Source organism: Coenobita brevimanus, chromosome 40 (genome assembly GCF_032717465.1).
Source record: "Coenobita brevimanus isolate Jiangsu-jjx chromosome 40, ASM3271746v2, whole genome shotgun sequence".
In the NCBI taxonomy this organism is placed as follows: Eukaryota; Metazoa; Arthropoda; class Malacostraca; order Decapoda; family Coenobitidae; genus Coenobita; species Coenobita brevimanus.
In genome coordinates, this window is record NC_136993.1 from 63130408 (window position 1) to 63143718 (window position 13311).

Genomic DNA, 13311 nt, shown 5'->3' on the forward strand with positions numbered 1-13311 from the left:
TTGCAGGGGAGGTAGTTTATATGTAATGGCAGGGTTGTTAATGATTCTAACAGCTTTATTCTTAATTTTGTCCAGTTGTCTCAATGCAACCTCTCCACAACCATTCCACAAGGGTGAGCAATATTCAAGCTGAGAGCGCAGATGACTCTTATAAATTATAGCTAACTGCTCATCGGCGAAGAAGTTACGGACTCTGTACAATAATCCAAGTTTCTTTGAGGCGGCCTTAGCAAGTGATCTGACATGAGAGGTCCAGCTGAGGGCACTGTTAAGTGAGACACCAAGAATTTCAATACTTTTGGAGATGGGAATATTAGTAGCACTGAAGGTAATGTACGAATCTGGCAATATCTGTCTATTAGTAAACTGTATATATTTAGTTTTACTAGCATTAAAAGAGACAAGGTTGTTTTGTCCCCATTCACTGATTGTAGATAGATCTTGATTTATGGAGATGGCTGTACTGAGTTGAGAGGTAGAGATATTAGACTTTGTAAATGGATGTCTGAGTGTGAATGAACTATGTAGTGTTGAGTCATCTGCATATGAGTGAACGGGATTGTGAGTGACAGATAAGAGATCATTAATATGAACCAGAAATAGGGTTGGCGCCAGAACTGATCCCTGTGGCACGCCGGCGTTAATTGAGTGGAAATTCGAATACACATCATCTACTTTTACTCTTATTTTCCTGTCACTATGATAAGAAGAAATCAAAGGAACAAAAGACGTTAGTCCATAGCAAGGGAGTTTGGACAGCAGGGAACGGTGCCATACTCTGTCGAAAGCTTTAGAGATATCAAGAGCTACTGCATGAGTTTCTCCAAAAAGATCAATTGATTGATGAATGGTACGAGTTAAGAAATTGAGTATGTCAATGGTGGATCTTTCGTGGCGAAAACCGTATCGTCTGTCACTAATTAAGTTGTTGGATTCAAGATGTTTAACAATATGCTTATTAATTAAAGTTTCAAATACCTTACCAAGAGAAGATGTGACAGCTATTGGTCTGTAATTGGAGGGGTCAGACGATCTTCCTTTCTTCGGAACTGGGTGGATATTGGCTTCTTTCCATGAATTTGGGAATAAAGAAGTACGTATGCATAGTCTGAATAATTTGGCTAGGACAGAGGCAAGTTCAGGGGAACACTTTTTCAAAACAATTGGAGGAATTCCATCTGGGCCTGGAGCTTTGTTGGTAGGTAAATTGTCTAGGATGGATTTTACGAATCTTGTCTGTATTTTAAGTGGGGCAATTTCGGGAGAATCAAGTTCCAGTACTGAAACATTCTGGCTGGTATCATCTATAGTAGAGTTTCTTGCAAAGGTATATCTATCTATCTATCTATCTATATATATATATATATATATATATATATATATATATGAGGGAGGGAGGGTGAGTTGGGGGGAGGGTAGTCAAATGGTGGGTGACAGAGCGACTTGGAGGCGTTTTGTCTGCGGCCACCCTTTGCGGGATTAGGGTGTCGGGCTATATATATATATATATATATATATATATATATATATATATATATATATATATATATCATCATCATCGTCAGCCGTTTGAGTATCCACTGCAGGACCGGCCTATCCCGACCGAAGTCGGGACGATACAGCCATATATATATATATATATATATATATATATATATAGATAGATAGATAGATAGATAGATAGATAGATCTATCTATTGCCAGACGCCTCAATCCCGTTTGAGGTGGCCACAAACAAATCGCCTCCAGAATTTTTTTAAATGAATACGACATAAAGTGTTTATTCGGATTTAAAGACGGGATATAATCAACCATAAACCATAACTACTACAACATTTTATTTTATTTTATTTTTTTTTTATGTTATTTTTTCAACAGGTCAGATCTTGTAGTGTTTTGTTAGTGCATCGGACTAGCAGTGCTGGAAATTTTGTAGTCCGTCATAAATTCTGGTACAGTTCATTCACTTAAACTGGGCCTAGATTTTATCCTTGTGCGTCATAGTTATCGTAATCTGTGGCAGAATAAGGCAATACTAAGGCTCTACATTCTCTCCACAGCATTTTTTCATGACCAGCTCCTTACTCTTGTATTAATCTCTTGTCATAGCTCATCATTCGAGATGGAACGATGACAATTTCAGGTCAAGTAAAAGTGAACAGGTAATACTACTGGACGAACGGACGACCGCTAATTTCAAATCTGATTGCTTTCCCCCCAAAAAAAAAAAAAAAAAAAAAAACATACTCTTATGTATTTACAATTCTGCCAGGTCCTCAAGTCGCAGCGCTGAGATAATAAGACACAGCAGAACAGGATGTCACCAGATTCACTGCATATGACCAAGAGTACCTTCTTAGCTCCTTCAGTAGAAGTATGAAGAGTGAGTGGTAGCAGCAGCAGCAGCAGCAGTGGTCGTAGTAGTAGTAGCAGTAGGTGTTATAGCTGCAGCCCCAGAATCAACTGGCTGTGAACCATCCTCCTCCTTTTGAGGGAGAGGGAGGGATGAGAGAGAGGGAGGGAACTGTGGGACGTTTATATGATCAGGCAGCAGAGCCATCCGGTCATATCCGTGCCACCACGTGAAGGCGTCCCTCTGGAGCACCATTAAAAGAGGATGAAGGTTACTACAGCGTCGATAACAAGCCATGCAAATATATTACACCAAGGCAGAGAGCTAGCCACAAGTATACTGAATTAAGGTCCAAGCTGAGAGTCACACATACAGTATATACAACACACTTCTTTCTAGAGCTTTCTAACTTCTTTCTTATCGACGGTAGCAGATGTCACTATGGCACTGGCAAGGCACAGCTATGCGCACATATTCACTGCGTGCCACAGAGAGTGATTATGTGGGAGGGGATGGTGTGGATGGGAAATTCACCTACACTTGAAGCAATATCAGCTAAGTTATTTGTTGCAAATGGCCTTAGAACAATATAAAATACAAACCATAAAAACGGAAAATAAGTAAATAAATAAATCAGGCTACGACCAGCAAATAGGTTAATACGGCTGGCATACATAAAAGTTTGGGAAGGCATCATATGAATCGATCATATTTCATTCCGTAGTTTGATTTCATTTCTTATTTATTTATTATAACTATTTGTGTCATTTCAGGATTCCCTGTGAACAAAAACGTGGCGGGCATCGCCTGAGCTGAACTTTGAAAAATATGATATCTCTTCGTCATCACTTCTAGCATTTCTTTGTGTCATTTCAGGATTGCCAATGGACAACACTCTGAACATCAACGCCCTGGAGTCAGTTCTGACAACACTGAGTGACGCGCGCAGCTCACTGGTGTTTGTCATTGATGGCACCAACACTACCACCTCCCTTCTTAATGTGAGTCCTCAGTTATAGTACTTTAGTGCACCGCAGTAATCACCCATATAAGTGTCTCTGTTATATTCGTTTAAGTCGTATTTTGTGGCTCCTGCCGAACCGCTATACTGTTTTTACTTTAACCTGGCCTAAAATTGTTCTCTCTCCATTTCCAGTACTCAGCTATAACGATACATTAACAATAAAATACGATGTTAATCACGAAAAATGTTATGGAAAGGATGTAGGGACGTAGTGTTCTCTTTTTCCCTCAATGATCTGCGTGCAATAAAGTGCAAGAGAACGAAAATATAAGCCAAGTTAAGATAAAAAGGGTATAATCCATATGGCCAAAATAGAACACTTTATTGTCAAAGGAGAAGTAGTTCACCTCATCCACAGCTTCACACATGGATATACGTGTGGAAGGCTTCTGGTGTGTTGGGAGAGAAGTTCATGTGGAAAGTTTGTTGTTGGAGAGTCTCAGTGTAACTAGAAAACCTGAACAAAATAATATGTAAGAACAAATGAAAAGAGCCTACTGTGTTTACTAACACTTCGGTAGTTTGTGATTATTAGTAGTAAAAATATTAAAAATATTACTTGGATATCTACCTGTCTACCTATCTATCTATTTGTCCATCTATCTATCAATCTATCCTTGGAACCAGAGATGGTGGACAGCAGGAAAATGCCACTATCAGCCTGCAGTCCATTGGTTCACCTTGATATGAGCCTGGGACCACGACAACATCAATAATAGCATTTAGATCTATGCGCATTACGTAATTTTGTGCGCAAAAGATTAATAAATAAAAATGCATACATGCGTCAGATGCTGGAATATCATGTTGCTAACTTCCATCAGGTGACTCTCTCTCTCTCTCTCTCTCTCTCTCTCTCTCATTTATTCTTGGCAACTTAAGGCGATTTCGTTCAACTTACGAGACGCTTTTGTAAGTGGCGAGGTTAGGGATAGTTTCATAAACCCCTTCAGTAAAACGAGTCTTAAAACTGACTTCACTATTTGGCGTAAAATTGCGCAGAAGCGGCATGACTACAATTATGATCACGCCTCTGGAGTTAAAAGGTTTAAGGATACTATTTTCTCGCTGCAGGCATTTTTGAACAGTCGTCCTCACATAGGGGTAAGTGCGTTTGAGGTGTCAGATGGCCAGGACGATAACACGACACAGGCACAACTCTCTCGGCTCGTCTCCCAAGCTCGCCAGGTAAGTTTCTCTCTCATTAGGGACACGCGCTGGTAAGACTCAAGTAGGCATGACCCACCGCCCACATTGCCCTGCCTGTTTCAAAATGCTCTCCATTCTCCCCACATGACAAAACCATATGTATTTCCCTTAACGTCTTCCACCGCATCCACATCAGCACTGCAACTCTCCTTTATAGTATACATCTAGAAATGGGATACTGGGTAAAAGTTTTAATAGTTAAATATGTAGCAAGACATAATGTACAAACAAATAAAACAGTTCATTATTATACAGCTCGGTGAATGTAATCCACGCATTTGTGCATAACTCAGTTCTATATGATAAATATTTATTATAGTACTGGCATACTGTTCACCTGTGGGCATAAGTTCAGCGACACTTCCCTGACGACTGAAGTGATGGAAAGCGTTATATGAAATGGTTGTTTGTGACTGCAATACGAAGCACACAACGAAAGGATATGAGAGGGAAGGATGCTGTTGAACGTTAAGAGAATGGGGATGCTTTAGAATGTTAAGGGAGGAATGAGGATGCTTTTTAACGTTAAGGGAGAAATGAGGATGTTTTCTAAATTTTAGGGAGGAATGAAGATAATTTTTAATATTAAGGGATGAAAGAGGAATATTTTTTACATTAAGGGAGGTGTGATAAAGCTTTTCAGTATTTAGAGGGGATTAAGGATGATTACTAACACTATGAGACGAATAAGAAATATGGAAGGCTGGACATGATGTGGTCAGGAAATTGTCTGTAAACTTTTGCTCATGGATGTGTACAATCTCCACCAAATATAAGTACAGGATGTCATGCGTTGGAGATCTTTGGTGACACAATACAGAGTGCTACATATGTGTCATGTCTCTTATCTTTAGATACGGAACATAAACAGATACACCGATGTCATACAAGACTCCCAACACCAATTCATTGATGCCACATACGACCCACAACACACCAGTAGATATGACACGTAAACAAATACACTGGTGCCACATACGACCCACAACACACCAGTAGATATGACACGTAAACAAATACACTGATGCCACATACGACCCACAACACACCAGTAGACATGACATGTAAACAAATACACTGGTGCCACATACGACCCACAACACACCAGGAGGCATGACACGTAAACATTTACACTAGTGCAACATACGACCCTCAACACACCAGTAGACATGACCTGTAAACAAATACACTGGTGCCACATACGACCCACAACACACCAGGAGACATGACACGTATACACCGGTGCCACATGCGACCTTCAGCACACCAGAGGACATGACATGTAAACAAATACATTGGTGCCACACACGACCCTTAACATACCAGCCTCTGTAGAAGTTATAAGTGTAGACAATCGTACTGATTTCTTAGAGTACTTTCATCATATTACTCTCTTCTCAGCGCTCGAAGAGGACGCGTGCATGAAGAGAGTAGCCACATCCTTTGCTGAGGAAACTTTAATATTTATGTGAAGTTTTAACTGTAGCTGCTGTTTGCATACTTTTTATGGTGTGTCCTTGATTTTTTTACATCTATATGTACTCGTTTTCTGTATTATATACTTATGTATAAACATATAGATATGTGTATATTTTATCCATGTTCTGCCTTTACTAGGCTTGTATGGCGGCAATGACCTTTACAGTTAATTTAACCCGCCATATTCTTTTTAATGATATCAGTCAATTAATCCACCAGCTGCGGCTGGCGTCGTGGTCTGTGATGGTGGTGGTGGTGAGTGACGACCCAGCCTTCCTCTCCGCTTTTGCCGAGTGGTCTGTTAAGGGCCGCCTCCTGGTGTGGTCAACAAGGCTCCTCGCTGTCACCCGTATCCCTGTTACTCGTCATCGAATCATACATAAGACATTTAAATCAATGAATGCCATAATCATGACTATTAATGACTCTTCAAAATATTATAGGTACGACCACCTCCTGGTTATATAATTATCACCTTTGAGTACACCTGATGTCAGGCAACTTGTCACTTAGCCCTGCCCCTTCCTGAAGTCGTAGCCCCACCCCTCCTCATCCATTCCTAGTGCAGTGGGCACGGGGGCAAGGGGAAACTTACGAGACAAGTTGTCTGGTGGAGAGTATAATGGCGTCATACAGGGCTTTTTAAAATGATAGGTAACAGGGGAATGTCAATGGTTCTATGCCACAAAGATATGATTTGGATCAAAGTTGGCGGAATGTTTAATCCTTAGCCGCCGGGGGGGTTCCTGGCCGCTGGACATTCCTCCCTACGTGTGATTTCTGAGATTTTGGGAAAAATACCCTTACTTTGAACTCTTAAATCTGAGAAATTATAGTAGCTAGAGAATCAAATGAAGTTCATAAGACTCATCAACTCTTCCTCTTTCCAATGAAGGTATCCCGAGGTCTCTAGGTGGTCCCTTCGATGAGTAAGGATGAGTTGAAGACGAGTGTTTTTTCATGTTTTGGCGGGCGGCTCTGATCACGCGCCACTGGCCATGGCCTTGGCCCAGCCGGCTAGCGTTGGCAGCACTGCCTGGAGTTTTTTTTTTTTTTTTTTTTTTTATGTGTCCAACTCTGTGCATAGGCTTCACAGCCTGCTATCAAGGCCCAGCAATCCTCCTACATACCATACATCACTACATGTCACCACTTCGGCGTTAACACCCACCGTCCATACTGAATACATGCTAGGGCTGTCTTGTACAGGACTGGTGTACTGGTATTAGCGGGGGTATTTTTACGACATGTCGGCGGGTCATCTGGTAGATCAGTAAAGCCTGATTTAATGAAATTCAAATCCTTAAACTGTTCCCTGCCCCAGCCGGGATTCGAACCTGGGTCCGTTAGGACTGCAGGCCACCTCTCTACCGATTGAGCCACCGACCGTGCGTCCTTGGATGGACTGCGGAAGATTCCACTCGTTTTTTCTACTCCTCCTTACTCACCGCCATGAAAATGAGTCATCACCCGGTTCATGTGGGTCACCCAAGGATTTACAGCATGCTTCATTATGCCTCAAGGCTATACCATGTAGGTGTGTGGGAAAGGAAATATCTCGTCGTTTTTCTGTACTCACTTCTTCCGTAGAGTATTTCTCCTTAACTTCGTTTTTCTGTACTCACTTCTTCCGTAAATAATCATATTTCTCATTTACTAAGACACTTAGAACTGCACGATTAAGGGTAATTACACTTCGACAAGTAAATGCTGTTGCTCTTTCACACATTATTAAAGAGCATGAGGTAATGATTTGTACCTAAAGTCAGATTGCTTTGTAGTAATCAAGGTTATAGTGAAAATCATACAAATGTTTTACACACGTAACATTATTGTACTTCACGTCACAGATACAATGATGCTCATATTTGGCACAATCCCCCTGAGTACTGAGTGAAATAATTTAGGTATAGCGAAGCAGGTATTGTTCTTTGTGGCCCGCTCACAAGTTGTTTTCTTTCACGTAACGGGTAGGCAGACTCAAAGTATTACCAATAATTTTCTAACCAATATCCAATACACAGTATAAATTTCTGTATTGCACTTACCATAAATCGCTTATATGGACTTGTAGAACTTATAAAAGACATATCTTAGTACTTACTATAATTCATTTATAATATCACACTTTTCACTCATTTATGAAAATACACAACTTGTGCATTGCTCTACACTATTTACACTTCCCCACACACCTGCTCGATACTCACGCTCGGAGTGATACTCTGAGAAGCATTTGGGGCATAGGGGAACCTTCCATTCTGCACATTGGTACAAGGTCTCTATTCGTGCTGGGGGACGGCGTTTGGTTGTGCGGCAGACGTGGCACCGCCTGTATGCCAGACGACCTGCTGCGGTTCTCCCGATCACCACAATCTAGTGCCGACGGAAATACTCAGCACAGCTGAGCCTGTCCACTGGAGCCATTGTCCCCCGCCTAGACATGTCACCTGAGCAGTTGAATATTGCTCAAGGAGTTCGCGTGCAAGCTCTCTCTTAAACTCTCGTAGAGAGAGAGGTTTCCCGACAAACTCCTTGAACAGTATGAAACTGTTCAGGACGGCGATATCAAGGTGTCAGAACACCTTTTGTACCACCTGCAAGACTTACGTAGGCAATCAACCTCACCTGGTAGATTTATCTACCAGCTGCATGTTGTTATTGTAATCATTCTAAACAGTCCAATCCCAGCATGTCCAATTTATCTACCAGCCACATGTTGATATTGTAATCATTCTAAACAGTCCAATTCTAGCTGAAGAGGACATTTTGCCAGCTAAGAGAGATTTGCAGATAGAAACAGGGGATATAACCTTGGAGGAGGTAGCAAAATCTGTAAAGGAATTAAAGAATTTTAAGGCCCCAGGAGAGGATGGAATATTTCCTGAAATGCTTAAGGTGGAAAACGATGAGTAAATGAATGCGCATTTGAAACTTTTTAGTATGGCTTGGGATAATGGTGGAATTCCAGAAGAGTGGAAAAATGGAGTGATTATAAAAATACCAAAAATAGAAGATTTAAGTGTGTGTGGAAATTGGAGGGGGATAACTTTAACACCTGTAGTTGCAAAAGTCTTTTCCAAAATCTTGTTGAACAGAATAAAGCCAGAAACTGATAAACTATAAGAGAAGAACAAGCGGGATTTAGAAAGGGTCGAGGTTGTAATGATCAAATTTTTATTGTAAGGCATCTAATGCAACAAGCTAATGAGATGAAAATGCCACTTAATATGTGTTTTGTTGATCTGAAAAGGCGTTTGATAGTGTTTCACATGGAGCTATGGTGTACCAGAAAAGTTTGTAAATATTGTTAGAAGCCTGCATGAAGGTACACTCATGATTACTAATCTCTGACCAGGGACACGAGGCGGGCAGTGTTATGACCACACACGAGCCACGCATTCGAACACAGCCTCCGCACTAGTGGGCGGGGCAATGAACTGTAACCAGGTGATCTGAAGCGTATTACTCCTCATAGCATTGATATTACCATATTCTTATGGTTTCTCCTCCATAATATAATAATCTGCGTTTATTGACAGGGGCTGACATTTCTTCAATCAGTCAGCAATTTAGCAGTTTCCAAGAAGTAAAAAAACATGTGCCACTATATGTAGGTATTGGCATCATATATACCTTAATAATTATTTATGAATTAGAGGCATTAACTGGCAAAAATTTTGACCAGAGAGGGCATGCAGCTAAGACGTCGCGTAGGGATAGGGCAACCATTCCCACTGGATGGCAACAGCATAGATATAAATAAGACTAGATGCCGCATCTCCCACGGGACTTTGATGCATGGTTGTGAAGAGAGCGGACGTGTGCTGAGCTCTTCTTTAGCTTGTAGGTTTGCCTCACCGGCTTTAGTTCTTTTTTTTCACCCTTCTGGTGGTCGATAGGATAGTTAGTACTCACTTTCCTCCTCTCCCTGTTAGTTAGAACAGTAGGTGTCTGTTCTACTATACTGAGTTTACCTTTGCTTATTGCCCATGGAGGGTTTCCCCCACTGATCTCTCTGGGGCGTGAATTGACACGGTCGGGCCTCCCTGGAGTGGTTTGAGAGGGCAACCTCAGACATAGGTGTTTGGTCCCAGGTTGATTGGCCCTTGCTTGTTTTCTCTCCTCCTTCCCACTTCCCCCGTTAGGGGGGAGTGGTACTATGGCGGACGCCCCTACTGCCTCCCCCCCCTTAAGGGGGGGAGGTGGTCCTGACCGATCCCCGACTGAACCATGGACTGACAGCCTCCAGACAGAACGGCCCCAGACTCGTCTGCCCCGTGACATAAATGTAAATAATGTTGAATTCGTTCTCGTCCATGCTCTAGGTTCCACTCCCTTGAGCAGTCTCAATCCCTTCATGATTAAGAAGGTTATTGATGGCTGTGCTGGGGAGGTGGAACAAGTAAAAAAACTTGCAAACAGAGACCTCCTCATAAAGACTTGCAATTCTTCCCAGGTTAAGGACTTGTTGAAGCTGCGCAAGTTTCATATCTATGATGTCGAAGCCAAGATCCCAACTTCCATGTATTCCTGCAAGGGTGTTATCACTTACAGGGATCTCATGGTGATGAGTGAGGAAGAGATCATAAAGGAACTCGCTCAGCAAGATGTGATCGATGCTAGATTTATCACCAGATTTTCGGAATGTGTCAGGACATAGACTGCAACCGTCATTCTAACTTTTGGTAAAGTGTCACTGCCTAGCCAAGTAAAAATCGGCTACGAAATTGTTCATGTCCGGCCATACATCCCCAACCCTTTCCGTTGTATGAAATGCCAGTTACATGGGCATGGTGTAAAGACTTGTCGGGCTTCCCAGCCAGTGTGTGGCAAGTGTGCAAGCCAAGGTCATGATGCAGAACATTGTACATCTGAGACGGTATGTTGCTTTCACTGCAAGGGGAATCACTGCACTTCCTCTAGGGACTGTCCCAAGTGGAAGGAGGAGAAGGAGGTCTGCACAGTGAAGGCAAACTGAGGGCATTTCCTATTACGAAGCTAGGAAAATGGTGAAGGAGTTGCATGCAACTCCACACCGAATAGGTCCTATGCTTCGGCAGTAATGTCCCGTCCTGTGATGTGCTCTGTAGAGACGCAGACTGATCCTGTCCTTCTCCCTTCTGCCACTCACAGTACATCTCCATCTCGACCTCCTGTCCGCTCCAACTCTCTCACTGACATCCCTAAGGCTTCAACTTATTCTCAGGCTGCTGCTGCCTCTCCATCAGTACGACCTAAAGCGAAGCCTGACAAGCCTACTAAGAATAACACGACCACCCTCACGAAACAGTCACGTCCTCATGTCCTTCCGGTTCCTACTCCAGTGAGGGAGAGAAAGGTTAGCTCTTCCTCGGGGGAGGCTGGGAACCTAGTTATTGATGAAAATATGGAGGTTTCCGTCAACAAGCACTGAGATAGGTCCTCCTGTAGTCGCTCGCCTTCTGACGGGCGACCAAAAAAGACGAAGCACATTGGCCCCCAACGAAAATCTTAAACCGCAGCATTCACTCTATTACAGTGGAATTGTAAAGGTGTCGGGAATAAGATACCAAATATAGCAATTTTCCTGTCAATACACAGGCCAGACGTTATTTGTTTACAGGAGACGTGCCTGGAGGATCACTCTGATCCTCCACAGTTAAAACACTACCACTCATATAGAAGATATGAAGGTCATGGAGTCGCCATATACTGTACACACACAAATCACACCCACAAACGGAAGTGATTCTAAATTCTACTCTGGAAGCGGTCGCGTACAGAGTAAAATTTAATAACACGTATCTGTCTATTTGCTCTCTGTACTGTCCTCCACATGGCCCCATTGATAGTGATGTTATAAATTCACTAGTTGAACATCTCCCTGGGAATAAGTTAGTGTTGGGCGATTTTAACGCCCATCACTATCAATGGGGTAGCTTGAGGATCGATGGTCGTGGGGAGCAAGTAGCTGACCTAATACTACAGTCCAACCTCTGTCTTCTGAACGATGGTAGAGCGACTCATGTAAATGATCGTACTGGTAACTTTTCGGCCATTGACTTATCTTTGGCCTCCTGCTATACATCAAGATTATTTATGGAATCCTTATGACGACTCCTTGGGAAGTGATCACTTACCCATCTGTCTTTCTTACACACGCGACATTGTTTCGGACCCTCCACCTCCAAATTTTAACTATAAGAAAGCAGATTGGGGATCCTTCTCAAGGATCACCAATTTAGATATATCTGGGGAGATCATGGATGTTAAGATCGAAAATATAACCCAATCCATATTACACGCAGCTGAGGCTGCTATTCCCAAGACTTCTACAGTTCATGCGAAGCATAGAGCACATTGGTGGACGCCGGATTGCCGACAAGCATTAAGAAAATGCAATAGGAGATACAGAATTTTTGATAGTCAGCCCACTGAGAAAAATTTTATTGCATACAAACAGGCACGGGCTGAGGCAAGGAGAATAATAAGAAGGGTCAAACGTGACTCCTGGCGGTCCTTTGTGTCCACGGTGACTCGTACAACACCATTACGTAAAGTCTGGTCCACTATAAGAATATTAAATAATAAAGGCCCATATTTCCCGATCACCACCCGTCAGGTAAATAATAACATCTATGACGAGCCCGTGGACGTTGCTAACATCCTCGCCAGGAGTTTTTCTCACGTAAGTAGCTCAGCCAATTATGATCTGCGTTTTCAACATCATAAACGCATGGCTGAGCTACAGATATTAGACTTTGCCACAGAAGACGTAGACTCCCCATACAACCAAGAGTTTATGCTAGAGGAACTGCTCCTTGCCCTTAAATCCTGTAAAGACACCAGCCCTGGACCAGACACCATGACGTATGGTATGATCCAGTATCTTAATCAGGACAACCTGATTAAGATGTTAGCATTGTACAATGAGATTTGGGCATCTTGAACGTTCCCAAACTCATGGCACTTTGCGCACGTCATATCGATACCCAAAGAGGCTGGTCGTCTTATGAATCCCACTTCATTTCGTCCTATTGTGTTGACTTCTTGTCTATGTAAGGTCATGGAACGTATGGTAAACAATAGGCTTCTTTTTGTTTTAGAGTCGAAGAATTTGTTAAATGATCAACAATGTGACTTCCGTAAATACAGAAGTTCACTAGGTCATTTAATGAATTTGGAGCATTGTATTGCAGAGGCGTTTGCCAATAAAGAATTCATGAAAGAGGTGTTCTTGGACATCCATAAAGCCTATGACAAG

The 13311-nt window shown here is 42.2% G+C and overlaps 1 protein-coding gene across 1 annotated transcript in view; it reads left to right on the top strand.

Annotated features, from left to right (window-relative positions):
- Nucleotides 1–2376: 2376 nt before the first annotated feature.
- LOC145397165 (putative glutamate receptor) overlaps nt 2377–13311 on the top strand; it is a 65700-nt gene continuing 54765 nt past the window's right edge. The window contains exons 1-4 of the mRNA XM_080270362.1: nt 2377–2383; nt 3230–3354; nt 4380–4565; nt 6285–6508. Of these exons, the coding sequence (XP_080126488.1) occupies nt 2377–2383; nt 3230–3354; nt 4380–4565; nt 6285–6508 (542 nt within the window). The remainder of the gene's footprint in view (nt 2384–3229; nt 3355–4379; nt 4566–6284; nt 6509–13311) is intronic.